Source organism: Rhopilema esculentum, chromosome 16 (genome assembly GCF_057945365.1).
Source record: "Rhopilema esculentum isolate cy_ngs chromosome 16, ASM5794536v1, whole genome shotgun sequence".
Lineage (NCBI taxonomy): Eukaryota > Metazoa > Cnidaria > Scyphozoa > Rhizostomeae > Rhizostomatidae > Rhopilema > Rhopilema esculentum.
In genome coordinates, this window is record NC_142830.1 from 7,315,925 (window position 1) to 7,329,595 (window position 13,671).

At 36.4% G+C, this 13,671-nt stretch overlaps 1 protein-coding gene across 3 annotated transcripts in view; it reads right to left on the reverse strand.

Moving 5' to 3' along the window:
• Positions 1 to 3,372: 3,372 nt before the first annotated feature.
• Positions 3,373 to 13,671, reverse strand: part of LOC135682882 (rac GTPase-activating protein 1) — a 36,412-nt gene continuing 26,113 nt past the window's right edge. For all 3 annotated transcript variants that reach the window (XM_065197965.2, XM_065197962.2, XM_065197963.2), the window contains 6 exons: positions 8,817 to 8,877; positions 8,151 to 8,262; positions 6,923 to 7,155; positions 6,176 to 6,311; positions 5,295 to 5,376; positions 3,373 to 4,293 (listed from right to left, as the gene is read on the reverse strand). In XM_065197965.2, the coding sequence (XP_065054037.1) occupies positions 4,230 to 4,293; positions 5,295 to 5,376; positions 6,176 to 6,311; positions 6,923 to 7,155; positions 8,151 to 8,262; positions 8,817 to 8,877 (688 nt within the window). In that variant the 3' untranslated portion in view covers positions 3,373 to 4,229. The remainder of the gene's footprint in view (positions 4,294 to 5,294; positions 5,377 to 6,175; positions 6,312 to 6,922; positions 7,156 to 8,150; positions 8,263 to 8,816; positions 8,878 to 13,671) is intronic.

Sequence of the window (13,671 nt, forward strand, 5' to 3'; positions counted from 1 at the left end):
TTTGGCGTTTTATTGAATTACCACAAAAATTCATACTTTTGGTGATGATTAATTAAATGTCTACTATAATTTCATAAGCTCCCCTTGTATAGGCCCCCTCGAACAACCCCCAACTACCAATATAAAAAAATAAGTCCCAGGAGGCAAATTCGAGGATCGGTGGTATTTCATCCTTGACCAAATATGTCAATGAATTAAAACTTTGAAATACGTTGTTACTTATAGTTATTGATATTTGTTTGTATTAGTATTGAAGGAAGACTAGCCTTTCTTGGTGAAGGAATAAAAATACTTAAAACTTAGAAATACTTAAAAAGTATCTTGAAGATTTATGCATATTGTATTATATTATGCTGTAGTTAAGAATTTTTCGGCTCCGCCCCTGTGGCCCGCCCACCTTTTCAGTGCCCGACTAAAACATTGGCTATGGTTTTGTACGGATTGTATTGAAAATACACATTTTACAGATAAAATTGCAGTCACCGAGGCCATCTTTTGCTGCCATAGGTTTGGGCTTCAAAGTAAACATTTTCTAGATTTTGCATGTCATTTCAGTCACCACGATGACTGTGGCGGTTTTAAGGGGGGTCCAGGGGGGGCCGTGGCTTATGATAGGCCCCGCGCTTATGATAGCCAAAAGGGGCACCACACCTACGAAAAAAGATGGAAATTGTAAAGAACAAGGGCCCCGTAGATGTTTTTGGCCCTGGGCCCCGCAATCCCTAAAACCGCCAATGCACAATGATGAAGGGGAAAACGATTGGTAATATTTTAGTTTGGTCTAGTATATTGACGAATCTATCACTATCAATATGCACAGGGCCGTAAATCACGGCGGGGGATGGGGGCGACTAGACACCCCTCAAAAAATCTGGAGCAAGACCATTTTGCTTGAGAAATTATTGTCATTTCCTTTCCAAAAAATGGATTTCATGGCAGCTGTGTCAGAACTAAACTATGTTTGTCCGTGTGTCAAGCGCAAGTTGTTACGAAAGCAGAGAGGTTTCGGGTCGTTGACTGTGTCCAAGAAGCGAATCGCCCCAAATATCTTATCCACACCTTGAATATATCTAAAAAAATATGCAAGATAAGAAACGTAAAGGTCTTCATAAATTTCGACAAGTCCGCATTACACGAATATTCATTAAACCCTTTTTAAAAAAGATCTTAGCTCAAGAACTAGTCCCTGAAGTTCCTTATTTCTGGACCTCTATTAATCAAAATGCGGTACCAAAGCTTCCATAATAGCTCCTTAATTTAAATTGCATATTTAGTGCCATGAAAAAAGCATAGACCGCAAGAAAGCCAAAAAGGCCAAAAGACAAAAAGAGCATGAAAGAAAATTGATTTGCGTAAAAGTACAATGTCAATCAAGAAGTACTTTTGCATAGAGGGGCAACGACTATACTCTTTTTTATTAGAACACTATAAATTTTGTCCAGCCTCCATTATTTTACGAAATTTCTTTTTGAACCTGAACATATTCTTGCACCATTCATATATTTTTAAATCTGGTATAGTTTCAAGAGAAAATCGCTCGCTCTCGAATAGACAACATGAATTTTGAAAAGAAATTTCAGAATTGCGATTCTCTGTTTTGAAAATTGCGAAACAAGTAAAAAGATGATGTAAATATGCGATTTTTAAAAAGTGGATGATCCTGGGCCTGAAATTTCTTATAAACAATATTTTAATATAAAATGTATTGTGAACAGAGACAGGTAAGCCGGAAACTACTCAAGAAACACCTGATGCATAGCAAACTTTATGCGAAATTTTGACTGCACAATTAAATATTTCTATATTTCGATTATTTGCAGTTACAAAAATATTCATGTGGTTCCCTGATAAAGTCGCTTCTTACTAATTAAGAAACGCTGATGATTAGCTGTAAATGACTTCTATGGAAGTGAAAAAGTCCTAGAAAATAAAAGATATCGATCATTGGTTTCTAAGGCGTTTGCCCCTCAACTCTGTCCATAACACCTATCATAAATTGCTTTGTGGTGCCATGACCCACTGCACACTTTATATTCTTTTGCTCTGCTGACCCCCCCCCCCACCCCTCAATTGACATGACAGATGTACGGCTCTGGATATGCATGAAAAATAAAAATCGTTGACGTAATGGGACACAAAACGACCACGCGAGTTACTGGAAATGAAAAACAAAATAGGTAGCTATAACATTAAAAGCATGCTGAGTCTATGAAAATATTTTACGGTTTCTGTATTACGAAGAAAGCTCTAAAGTATGAAAGCCTTCCTTAACTAAAAAGAGAAGCCTGCATGCAGCCAACTGTGTTTAGAAATAGGGAGATCTCCATTTTCAGTATTGACGTCATACTGCTGTGGCTTCATCAGTTGAAAGCTCGCTCAATCTATGCAAAGGTCATTATGATGAATGCCAGCAGCATCCACCATGACGACAAAGTACCCAAAGCTGGCAAAAAACTCGGGATTTTTTAAGGGGTAGCAAAAAGTTGTTCAAAATTACTTTAACATTACTTGAGCCTCGGCTTGTTCTCAACTTTAGACGATTTTGAGGCTCGTGTTTCTATAAAATTTATCTTATAAAAACGGATGTTTCAAGTTAGACACGAGTGGCTCACCTTAGTTCTGCACCACTGCCAAGAGATAGGCACATTCATTAGTTTTCAGCCAAAACATGTTTATTCTTGAATTCTTCAAAATAAATTTTTCTTTCTTGGTGTTAAGACGTTCTTATATCCCATTACAAACAAGACATTATTAACATGTTCAGATGGAACATAGAAAAATTAGCACCCTTCCCGAAGCACAGCAAATAAATATGCTTGAGCATTTACTTTGTGCTTTGATATTTATCTAGCGATTACCATTTTCCCCTTTCGTCTTCAAATGTTATATAGAAAATACCTGTTAGATTTTCCTTGTTGAAATACGAGTTAATGAGTAATTAGCACCGGATCTAACAATGGTGGTAATAAATAAATGCTCCCGAGACAAGTCTTGAAAGCCACGTTTTTATGAAAATAGACTCTTGCGAAAAGGGAATAGAATAATGTAGTATTCGATGATAAAAAAAATTTGGATTCTGGTATCTGTCAAAATACGACCGATGGCAATAGTGTTTCGACATTATGATATCATGATTTAGAGTAATCTGAATTCACAGTTACATTTGGGGTCGAATAAGGGTGTTTGAGTAACATTTTCTTTTTCATCTTTGACATTGGCTTTTTTCATTCTCCTCTTCGGTCAAAATTTCAAAGACTGATGTTAATCGTTTCACATGTATATGAAACAAAGGAAGGGAATATTTTCTTATTCATATTATGGCCAAAAGTAGCATTCTGATGTCATTGAAGGAAAAAGATCGAGATTAAAAAATTTGGTGGATTATGAGAACTTAAATTATGATTACAAAATGCAGACCACAAACTAAAAGTTTGCAAACAAAGTGATACGAAAATTCATACTACAAAATTATGCTTTAAAGAACAGTTTGCATTTTTCGATTAAAATGTACAACAAAGTGATGTCAAGAAAAATGGGCACGAGAACGGAAGAAAAAAGCGAGACGATTAATCATGTAAAAAAGCTCTATTGACGAAAAATACTTGAGTTGTTTAAATTGAAAAGACCTGTGGGCTGAAATCAGTTGCTTATGAATTTACGTGTGGGAAATGACATTAAGAAAACACCAGATATCCAAGGGAAAAGTTATAATAAAACATCTGAAAATCCTCCAATGTGCTTGCGTTATTCGATTAATTAACGACTTTCAGTGTGAAATCAGCGAATATTGGAATTATGCACACTCTCTCTAATCTTCAAGGTTTTCAACCTGTTTTTAACTAAAACTGCAAATAACATAGATTTGTCAATTGGTTGCCGAATTGCATTATAGGACTCTTTTATCACATGGTTCGACAGCTGTAAGATTCCTCTTGTAATTTTTTTACCAAAAGGAGCAAGGTCATTAACACCATGAGAATGATCTAGCCTTCTGCTCTAGAGGGCTACAGGTACTGCATCTCTATGGCAGTACAAATGCCTATCAATTGCTCATTATAAACTCTTCTTAGTCAAATTATAAATATACCAGAGTTTCTTTTGAAATGTTAGATTTGATTGTAGACTACGGCTGTATTGCATAACGCAGGTTTTTTGCCCTATGCTACTACAAAAATTTCGATAGTGACGTAAACGAAGAAATTTCATCCAGTTGCATCTAGTACGAAATCTCATGCATGTGGCGACTCAAACAATTTTGGTCTTTTGGAAGGCTCTTTCCCCTTAGGGGCGTACCTGTGACAAAAAAGAACAACATTAAGAGCAAGTTAAGTTTGAATTAACACCTACCTATGATCAAATGAAAACATATCTTATTGTCACGGATTTTTAAATTGAAGACGCCGTCGTTCAGCCGAAAAGTGGTCGAGCAAGTTGTGTAAGAATATGGTTGAGATTAATTGACTTGTTTTTCGCAGCTAGCCAGGCACGAACTCATTTTTAAAACCATAGCCAAATGGACATTGAAGTAAAAAGTTTTTAAGAGAAACTCGAAATAGTTAGATATGGATGTCGTCACAAATGACTGTTGCATGGTCTTCGATGCCGTATAGAAAGAGTTCCTGTGCACTTTATTGTATAAAACAGGAAGTTTCATAGTTACTATCCGAGTGGACAGGAATTTTTGGTAAGCAACTTAGAATTGTCGTTCTATGCTCTAAACATCAAAGCAAATGGCAGGTCTACGTTCGTCATACTATCAGGTAGGTTATAAGACTGCTTCTCTAAAAATCACTAAAAAGAGATGGGACAAGAATCATCTAGCTTTCCTTCTTCCAATAAATCAACGAACCTTCACCCCAGTTAACTAACAATCATTATCGAAACCTCACATAAACTACAAGAACTGCTCCGGAATTATTTAAAAAGCATCTATTAGAATTTACAAGACTGTATTTAGTAGCTATTTTTTCCAAAAAAGGACAAATAGGACACAAAGGCTTTGAAAGTCCCTTAAAACTGAAAGAACATTAATGGCAACATCTTTGTATGGCTTTAAAAGGCAGCACTGATAAATCGATTTGTTATAGCCAATGAAATCGATTCCAAGAGACAAGAATAGCATTGTATAAAAACAGGGTAAATGATTTCATGGGGGAAAATTGCAATGGTTTTCGTTTAACAACAGCTTCTTGAAAATGGGAGCATCCTAAACGAATGCATACGTCGCGCATCAAACAACCAAGTCTGGTTGGCTATTTCCTTACCATTCAAGTAGAAAACAAGTAAAAACTTACTTTGGCGTGTATGGAGTCCTTCCACCCTTTCTTTTCACACTAGCTAACCCACTTTCGACTGGACCAAGCATGCTTTCGGGAGCTAATGGTAAAACGATAGAGCACGTACGTCACGACAATGCGTTGGTTAAATAAATATTGAAGAGTTTGCAAGTTGTAGTTTATCTAATGATCAATACACTGACTGGGGCATCGGCCACAAGATTTTTAATGTGATGGGAACTCTGTCTGATGAAAAATATCGTTAAATTATATTGTTCTGAATATGTTCTCATTAACCTTTGCAATCAAGGTTGCACACACTGCAGACCAGATTCGAGAAAAAATGGTCCCTTAGGCTGGAATCGAGCCATCGAGACCAAAACAAATAGCACATTGATTTAGCCTCCAACCTTATAGAGATCTTCCCTTAAAAATGTTGCCCCACCTCAGTGAAGGGACTCAGATCAGGTAAAAAAGGTCTTATGTGGTCATCATATTCTCTATGCAAACTTTGGGCAGCCAATTCTACAGTAAATGACACGATAATGTTCACTTTTAGATGACCATGCATTGAGCACTAATTCATTATGCTTTGTTAATCAATCAGTGACTGAACAATATAAAGAGTCGCTTTAGCAAGATTCCTACATTTGGAATAAACTGGCCTAGAAGCAGGATGGCCTCTACTGCTAAGTAACAACCTTTTATTTTGCTTTTAAAAGATACATCGGAGAATATGTAAGAAAGGTAGAGACTGGAAGAAATTTAATGTAAGAAAAAGTAGAGCGAAATGATAGATGGTGGATTTTATATTTGTGCATGTTGAGTTTTAGGCACGTTGTAAATGTCAATGGATAACTATCAATGGCATTGAAACATAAATATGACTAGATACAAACCTGGCATAATGTCTGGGGTAAGTGGTGTCCCATCAGGGTGATGAGTTCCTGGATTGTAGGGTATCTGTCTGCTACCCTTTGGCAACAGAAACTGGTTCCAGTAATCCGTGGGCAATGAAATCAGGCGCTCGACAACCTTAAAAGCAAAGACACTTAGTTTGCTAAACGCGAATATCAAAGAGGTTTTCTTTGGATGGGGGAGGGGAAGGCTTAGGAAAATTCAACCCAGGTATCAGTACAAAACCGCCACTACATGTGAACTCAGGACTGTATTTCAAATGTCCACATATGTGGAGCAAATACGTCAGTCCTGTGCTAGTTGTGGGGCGATTGTCCTTTTTTTGTAGGAACGATCCGGAGGCCTATAGCAAAAGCCCAACAAGAGAAAATGAGGAGAGGCCAAAGAGAAAGCGGGGGTATCAAGTTGCTTTATTGGGGTTAGAAAAAGTAATAAAAGACGTAACTTTATTTCTGTGAAACATTTGTATAAATGAAAATTCTTGAACATTTTTCGATGTTAATCTGCCTTCTAGTGCAGTGTCTTGCTAGCAAGCTAGTCAAAATCAAGTTTAAAACTACAAGAAGAACTGCGCGCCACTGCATTTATATGCATATCGATTTCTGTGAAGTTGATTGTTGATTGTTCACTGCTGTACTAGCTGTCTATAAATGTCACATTCAGCGGCATAAAAAGTAAAAATCCGCGGCGGTAAAAAATCGATTGACGTACAATATAAAGTGACTTACTTTTGGCTGTACTTTAAGGTCTTCAAACATCTCAAGATGGGTCGGATTACATGAGCGATGACCAACGATGGTCGGTCCAAGCACTTTAGCCAAATTTGTTATCGGCATCTGGCAGGCTGGTGATTGGGCAACTTTCTGGAGGTGAACCATAAGATAGGCCAATGTATCCCTGTTTGCAGGAGGGAGCTCACTTACACACTGGAACATTGCACTGTCGCTGACGTCAGACGAGGCTGAAATCAAATAAAACATCAAGCAAGACACAGGAAGCGAGTCACGACCCAGACTTAACTCTAACCAAATAACAACTGATAAAATAAATCTTCCATTGCTATGACAAACTGCAAAAAAATCTCATGAGGTCATGCCAAATGAAATCAACATAGGGGCAGAGCCTGAAACTCTTAGATTTTCTTGACATTTGATTCGTATATTGATATTTGTCAGAAATAGAGCTATGTCAATTTTGATCTACATCTAGGCTTCTATATTCAAAATATTGGCCTCCGAAATTTAACCCTATCGCGTAGATTCGTTGGTCTTTTTTGCGCTAAATACAAAAAATTCATTATGTGGTGAATGAAAAAGTAAAGGGGTGGCGTATTGGCACAACGAAAACAGACATTTGAGATCCTGATCGAAGGTGACCCGGCAAACTCTCTAGCCTTCTCATAGCATCGAGGTCGCTGTGCGGGTGTGTATTGGTAAGAAATTTGCAAATTTTATTGATCATTGCCAAGAACGAGTTAGAATAGCCGATAAAGGGAATATATCCCTAATCATAAAGTAATAAGGGTTTTAAGAAAGTCATAAAAAACATGTTTAGAATTGTTAACTTTTGACCACCCTATTAAATATCTCTAAATACGAAAATCAATTGAATTTGTTAAAAATTGGATGAGGTACGGCCAATGAAAGGTTTGACGTTTGCGAGCAGATTACTGCTATTTTCGCTTAGTTTATGAAGTTATGTACAGAGACACCAAATTACAGTGATTAGTTGGGGAATGAGCCTGTGGTCATGAGGCCATATCTCAGCCAATACATTTTACATTCAACCGATTTTGCACAATTAGAGATATTAAATGATGCTCTTAGGTTATATGATCAAACTTTATACGATCATAGAACAGATTTTTGCCCATAAGCTGCGATTGTAAGTGAGCTTCGATAAGGGGTAAAGGGGATGATTAATTAAAGGAAAGGTTAAAATACTGAAATCACGTACTGGCAGCATCACTGAAGGCCTCGTGCAAAGCGAAGGTAACAAGGGGTTCGGTCAAACTTCGAAGAAAGTCCTTCAGGGTGCCGCAAATAACGTGGATGTCTCTGTATTTGCTCTAAGATGTGATCAAAATATAAAGTAACAGTTACAATACAATCATGAAACAGTTTTCTTAAAACTAAACAGGCTTGAAAACGAAAATTGGTTCAGAATATTGAGGCTTGACTGAATTTATAAAATTCTTTTAAGAAATAATATACAAGAAAATGTAAATCTCTATTCGAAGTGGAGAACCCAAGACTTGAATTTACTTAATGAAAATTTAACTAATAAATTAACATTAACAACTAAAATTCTTTAGCGATTAAATAAGAAAAGAGGTCAGCTTAGCGAAAAGAGGTCACCAGGCAATGATATAGGTTGCAAAACCGGGCTAACGGGTCAAAGGACAGACAGGTCAAACACAAGAAGACAAAAATAGGAACCTCCCGTGTTGTAATAAACCTCTACTAATAGGTGCTTTTCCACTAATTCTGAAAAGTTGGGAGGGGTACGTGTCCCTTGTACCCCTGGTTCCTAAGTCTATGTTCAGAACGTTCAAAGCATAGAGGCCTAAACCATGCCCGGTAGCAGCCTTAAAAATCTGCTAGATATTTGAAGAAAACATACCAGATCAGGGCTCTTGCCTCTTATAAATTTATCTCGCAGCTCCTTAACCTCTTTTTCGGCACTAAACGAGGAAAAAAATCATTCGGTTAACGAGTTTAAGTTAAAGTTAAATGACATATCTTCGGTATGTGTCCTCTACCGGCGTGGAAGCGAGCAATTCACTGAAGACACAGGGTTTTGAAAACAAATCAGTGGAAAACATTGATAAAATATATCAACAACTATTTCTTTCTGGTAGCACCCCTGGAATCTTTTACGGACTACCAAAAGTTCATAAAACTGACTGTGCTGCTAGACCTATTCTCTCTGCAATTGGAACATACAACTACAATCTTGCTAAATTTTCTTGTTCCTACCCTTCAACTGCATACTACTAATCAACGCACTGCTAAAGATCCTTTCTCTTTTATTGATGAAATCACACTCTTTCCTAACCGCGCACTGATGTGACCACATTCGATATCTCTAGCTTATTTACTAATATTCCCCTGGATGAATGCATTGAACTCTGTGTAAAATGTATTTTTGATAACCTTGACTCCACTATCTAGACCTCAAATTCGACCGTGACAATTTCCGTAAACTACTTCGCTCTGCTATTAAAAACAACCACTTTATTTTTAATGCTCAAATAGATGGTGTCGCTACGGGCTCTCCCCTTGGTCCCATCCTAGCCAATATATTTATTTGTGTTCTAAAAGCCCGTTTTTAGATGAATGCCACTCGGAATTCAGACCTGTCTTTTATCGACGTTATTTGAATGATACTCTCTGCTTATTTGAAAACCTTAAATATTAGGCTTTTTCTTCAACATATCGACAAATTTCACCCCAATATCAACTTCACAGTTGTAGTTAAAAATGATAATTCATTGCCATTTCTTGATGTCTTGATATTCAAAAATGTTAATCTGTTTTCTACTAATCTCTACCGCAAAGAAAAATTTCCTGGATTTTACACTGATTTTGCCAGTTTGTCTCCTATTAAATACAAATTTAATCCTCTTAGCGTACTTGTCTACCGTGCTTTTAACATTTGCTCTTTGTATGAAAATTTCCATAATTAACTCTGTCCTTAAGCCTGATTTACACGAGACGAATTTTTCGCGCGAAGCGAATTTTTCGCCACGAATTTTTTAGCTGCGAATTTTTCTCTCGAATTCGAAGTTCAATTGACACTGGCAGAAATTTTTATGCGAATTCGCTGCGAGTATTACAAAAGAATATAGCGACTGTCCGAAGAGTGCTCTTATCAGAAAGCTTTAAATTTTAAATTTATCAAAAAGCGAGCAAAACAGCAAAAAGCGATACTGGATTAGAAAAATTTATTCAGGACGTCTTCAGAAGGGGGAATTCCATCTTTCGGTAAGAGAGATTTACGTTTACATTTATAAGACCAGGATAACTTCTTCAAATACTTTCAAAGGTCGCCATCGAAGCTTGATGAAACTTTCAAGCCAGTTTTCGTCAATTTGAACTTCAAATGTTTGAATATTAATCTGATATGAATCCACATACATGGATTGTGTACAAGGAACAGGGAATGAATAATTATCAACCTATTTTATTGACGTTTTAAAGGCGAGGGTGTTTGAGAAAAAGAATGCGGAAAGAGAAAGGCCATCTGAAACCAAAACAGAAGTCAGGTGTCTTTCAAAGCTGTTCTGATTGGTTTATTTTACGTGGCGAAAAATTTCGCAGCAAAAAAGTAGGAATGGTTTCTACTTTTTCGCAGCGAATTTTTCGCTGTGAATTTTCTAATCACTACTTTCGCGCGCATTTGCGGCGAAAAATTCGCTTCGCACGAAAAAATTCGTCTCGTGTAAATCAGGCTTTAGTGATAACTGTTTTCGTAAATCCTTGGTTGATAGGATAATTAGGGTCCTTTTTGACAAAAAATTTAAACCTGTTACTAAATCCTCTTATCTTTACAGTAATAAACAGCCTTTCTTGGTCTTTCTACCTTTCTTAGGTCACTATAGTCTTAAAATTAAGAAAATATTACCAAGCTTATGAAAAAATACTACCCTGAATTTTTTTTAGTTCTTTTCGCAGTAAATGTCTAAAAACCCTTCCCTGGGCTTGTTTGGGCTATCCCCAACTTCTGTGCATATTTTACTCAAAACAAACAAGTTGGATTCAATATTATTAATGCATAGCTGTCAAGCAGCTACGGTGTTCTGCCATACGATTTTGCGCTTAAAACTATAAGTTTTGGTATTAAAAGGCAATTAAATGCTAAGAAACCATTATTTCTTGTCATTCGCGATTCATTTGTTTCGAAAATAATCCAGAATGAAAAATTAATGTTAATAACAAAAACAAATGGCTCATTATGAACACTAAATAATAAAAAAAGCACAGATAACAAAGATTCATTATAGCAACTACGAATTAAAACTTTTAGTTTACTAAGAACATGTTTGGCAAAATTACAATAACGAACGTCTTCTAATTTCAATATTTTGTCAGAATATACAGAAGTAACTCACTGGTTAACCAGTACGTTCTCGTGAATTTGAACATGGCACGTTCAAAATATTTCATATTTTTTTTAAAAAACATGTTAGATTGCAGTTTATGCCTCATTTGCCAACAAAGTGAGCGAGACAACCTTCGTTTGCTGTCAGGTTTGAATATTCACCGAAAAAGAACCCAAAAATGGCTAAAAATCCTCGTTTACGAGATAAAAAGGTTGTCCAAAATTGTATTTTACAGTAGCTCAGCCTCAGCTTGTTCTTAATTTGTTCTTAACTTTTGAATAATTTTGAAGCTCGTGTTCTTAAAAAATTGTACTTATAAAAGAAGAGTGTATCTTTTGTCGATAACGATTTCACCAAAGAGAAAGTAATAAACGAAAAATTTACAAAAAGTTCGTTATATTGAGGGTAAGTATGATGAAGGGACTCAAAATGAGGTTCGTAATATCGAGAGTTCGTTATATCCTGGGTTCGTTATACCTACAGAATTTGTAAGGAGTTTGTTAGGGAAAATAACAGTGTAATCCCAGTAACAGCAAACAACCATTTCACACACGAACTGCACTCCGCCTGAATTATCAAGCGGAAATCGGATTATCTTTGTCAAACTTGAAAAAGCATTCTCGATTTTCCACTTTGACAAAGATAATGAGTTTTATGTCAGAAATCAGTGCGCCCAGAGCCTTATATCAATTTGTTAGCTATTATTCGAGATAAGTGAGTTTAACAATGAATCGCTTAGGCCGTGCACAAATCGCGACTTGCCGCTGTTGCTCGACGGTCGATGATTAAAGTCTCAAATATGCTCAAAAGATCTAGATTTTAATAAAACTCATAAAAACCTCTTGGTGGCGGAACGATAAAAGCTAGAATTTCATTAATTTTTAACAAGAAATTATGTTACCAATTGCACACGTAGAGCGTTTTTGTTCCTTTGAATATGAAGAGTTCGGCGTTTTTGAGAAAAATAAGAATTATTATTGACCTTACCCCCCCCCCCATCCCAGCAATCATTGCTGATTTACAGGGAATCCCCTACCTTTCTGAACAAGACTCGAAACTTAGTCGCGAGAGCTTTGCTTTATGTTCACCGGGCCTATAGTAGTTGGTTAAATTAGAACATTGAGACAGTTATTGCCTATTTCATAATCTTCAATTTTGCTTGGATAGAGACAGTCTTGTGGGACCTCAGTGGGCTCAGCCATCGTGTCAAAATTCACGTGTCAGAAAATGTAGCAACTTGGGCGATGACTGTCTGAATGTTCTAATTTTTATTTCCATTGCAAGAGTGTTCCATGTATTCTCTCAATATTTCTTCGCCTTTTTGCAATTTGAAACTATAGTCTATTTGCAACGTCTATTTTCAACGTAAGCATAACTAACTCTGACTTCACGTTCCGTTTTGCATAAAATATTAATTAGTTTTGCTGTCATTTCATCATCAAATATTTCCCTCTCTAAAAATAGGATTAAGGATTGCAGATTTCGTTTTCCCTGTTTTAAAGGTAGCCCAAACCTAGCCAGCGTGGAGACTTTCATTTTTGCATTCTTTGTGTTGACATGTTAGGAAAACGAATACCAGGCAGAGAGCCTGAACAAGCTTTAATTTTTAAAGCTATCCCTTTCGGGAAAAATTGCCTATCCTCAGGATTTACTGCTCCTTTTTCTATAAAGTGGCCCAATCTCAGAAAATTGGCTTTTAAAACTTTGAATTCAATCTTCCTAGCATGATTTGAGTATTTTTATAATTACAAATAAACTTTAGCAAAATAGGAAGACACTTTGCTGGTTCTGGCAGACATGAAAGCATAGGAGTTACATTTTGAAAATTCATATACAGTGGCGAAGCCAGGTTTGGTGGGACGGTCAGGCTCAGATACAATATGCCACGCCCTTTTTGACCACGCCCAATAATAAGACGCCTACTTTTAATTTGTGAAAATTTATTCATGGTGGAACAATTTTCACTGGTGGAACAAGGGAATTGGAACAATTTTCCAACAAATTTAGTTCATTTTGTGAGCTACCAGCAGTAAGCAATGGTCAAAGAACTCTGCAGAAAATTTCATTTTCATATGGTAATGTCAAAAGTCAACCAAAAGTATGTAGAATTTACAGAATGACTGGTTTCTGATTATTGGCTAGTACAGTAATTTATTCATTTAGCTTAGAAGGAATTTTGAATTTGTTTAAAATAAAGCAAGAAAATCACACAGAAATAATTTTCTTATTTTCATTACTCTTCCCCCCCCCCCCTGCCTCTCAACAAGTACAGTAGTACACAAAAGATACCTTTTGTTTGTGATGATTCATTAGTCAACAACATACTATTCACACGGTTTAAGTTGATATTTCCACACATCAACTTAAGACAGT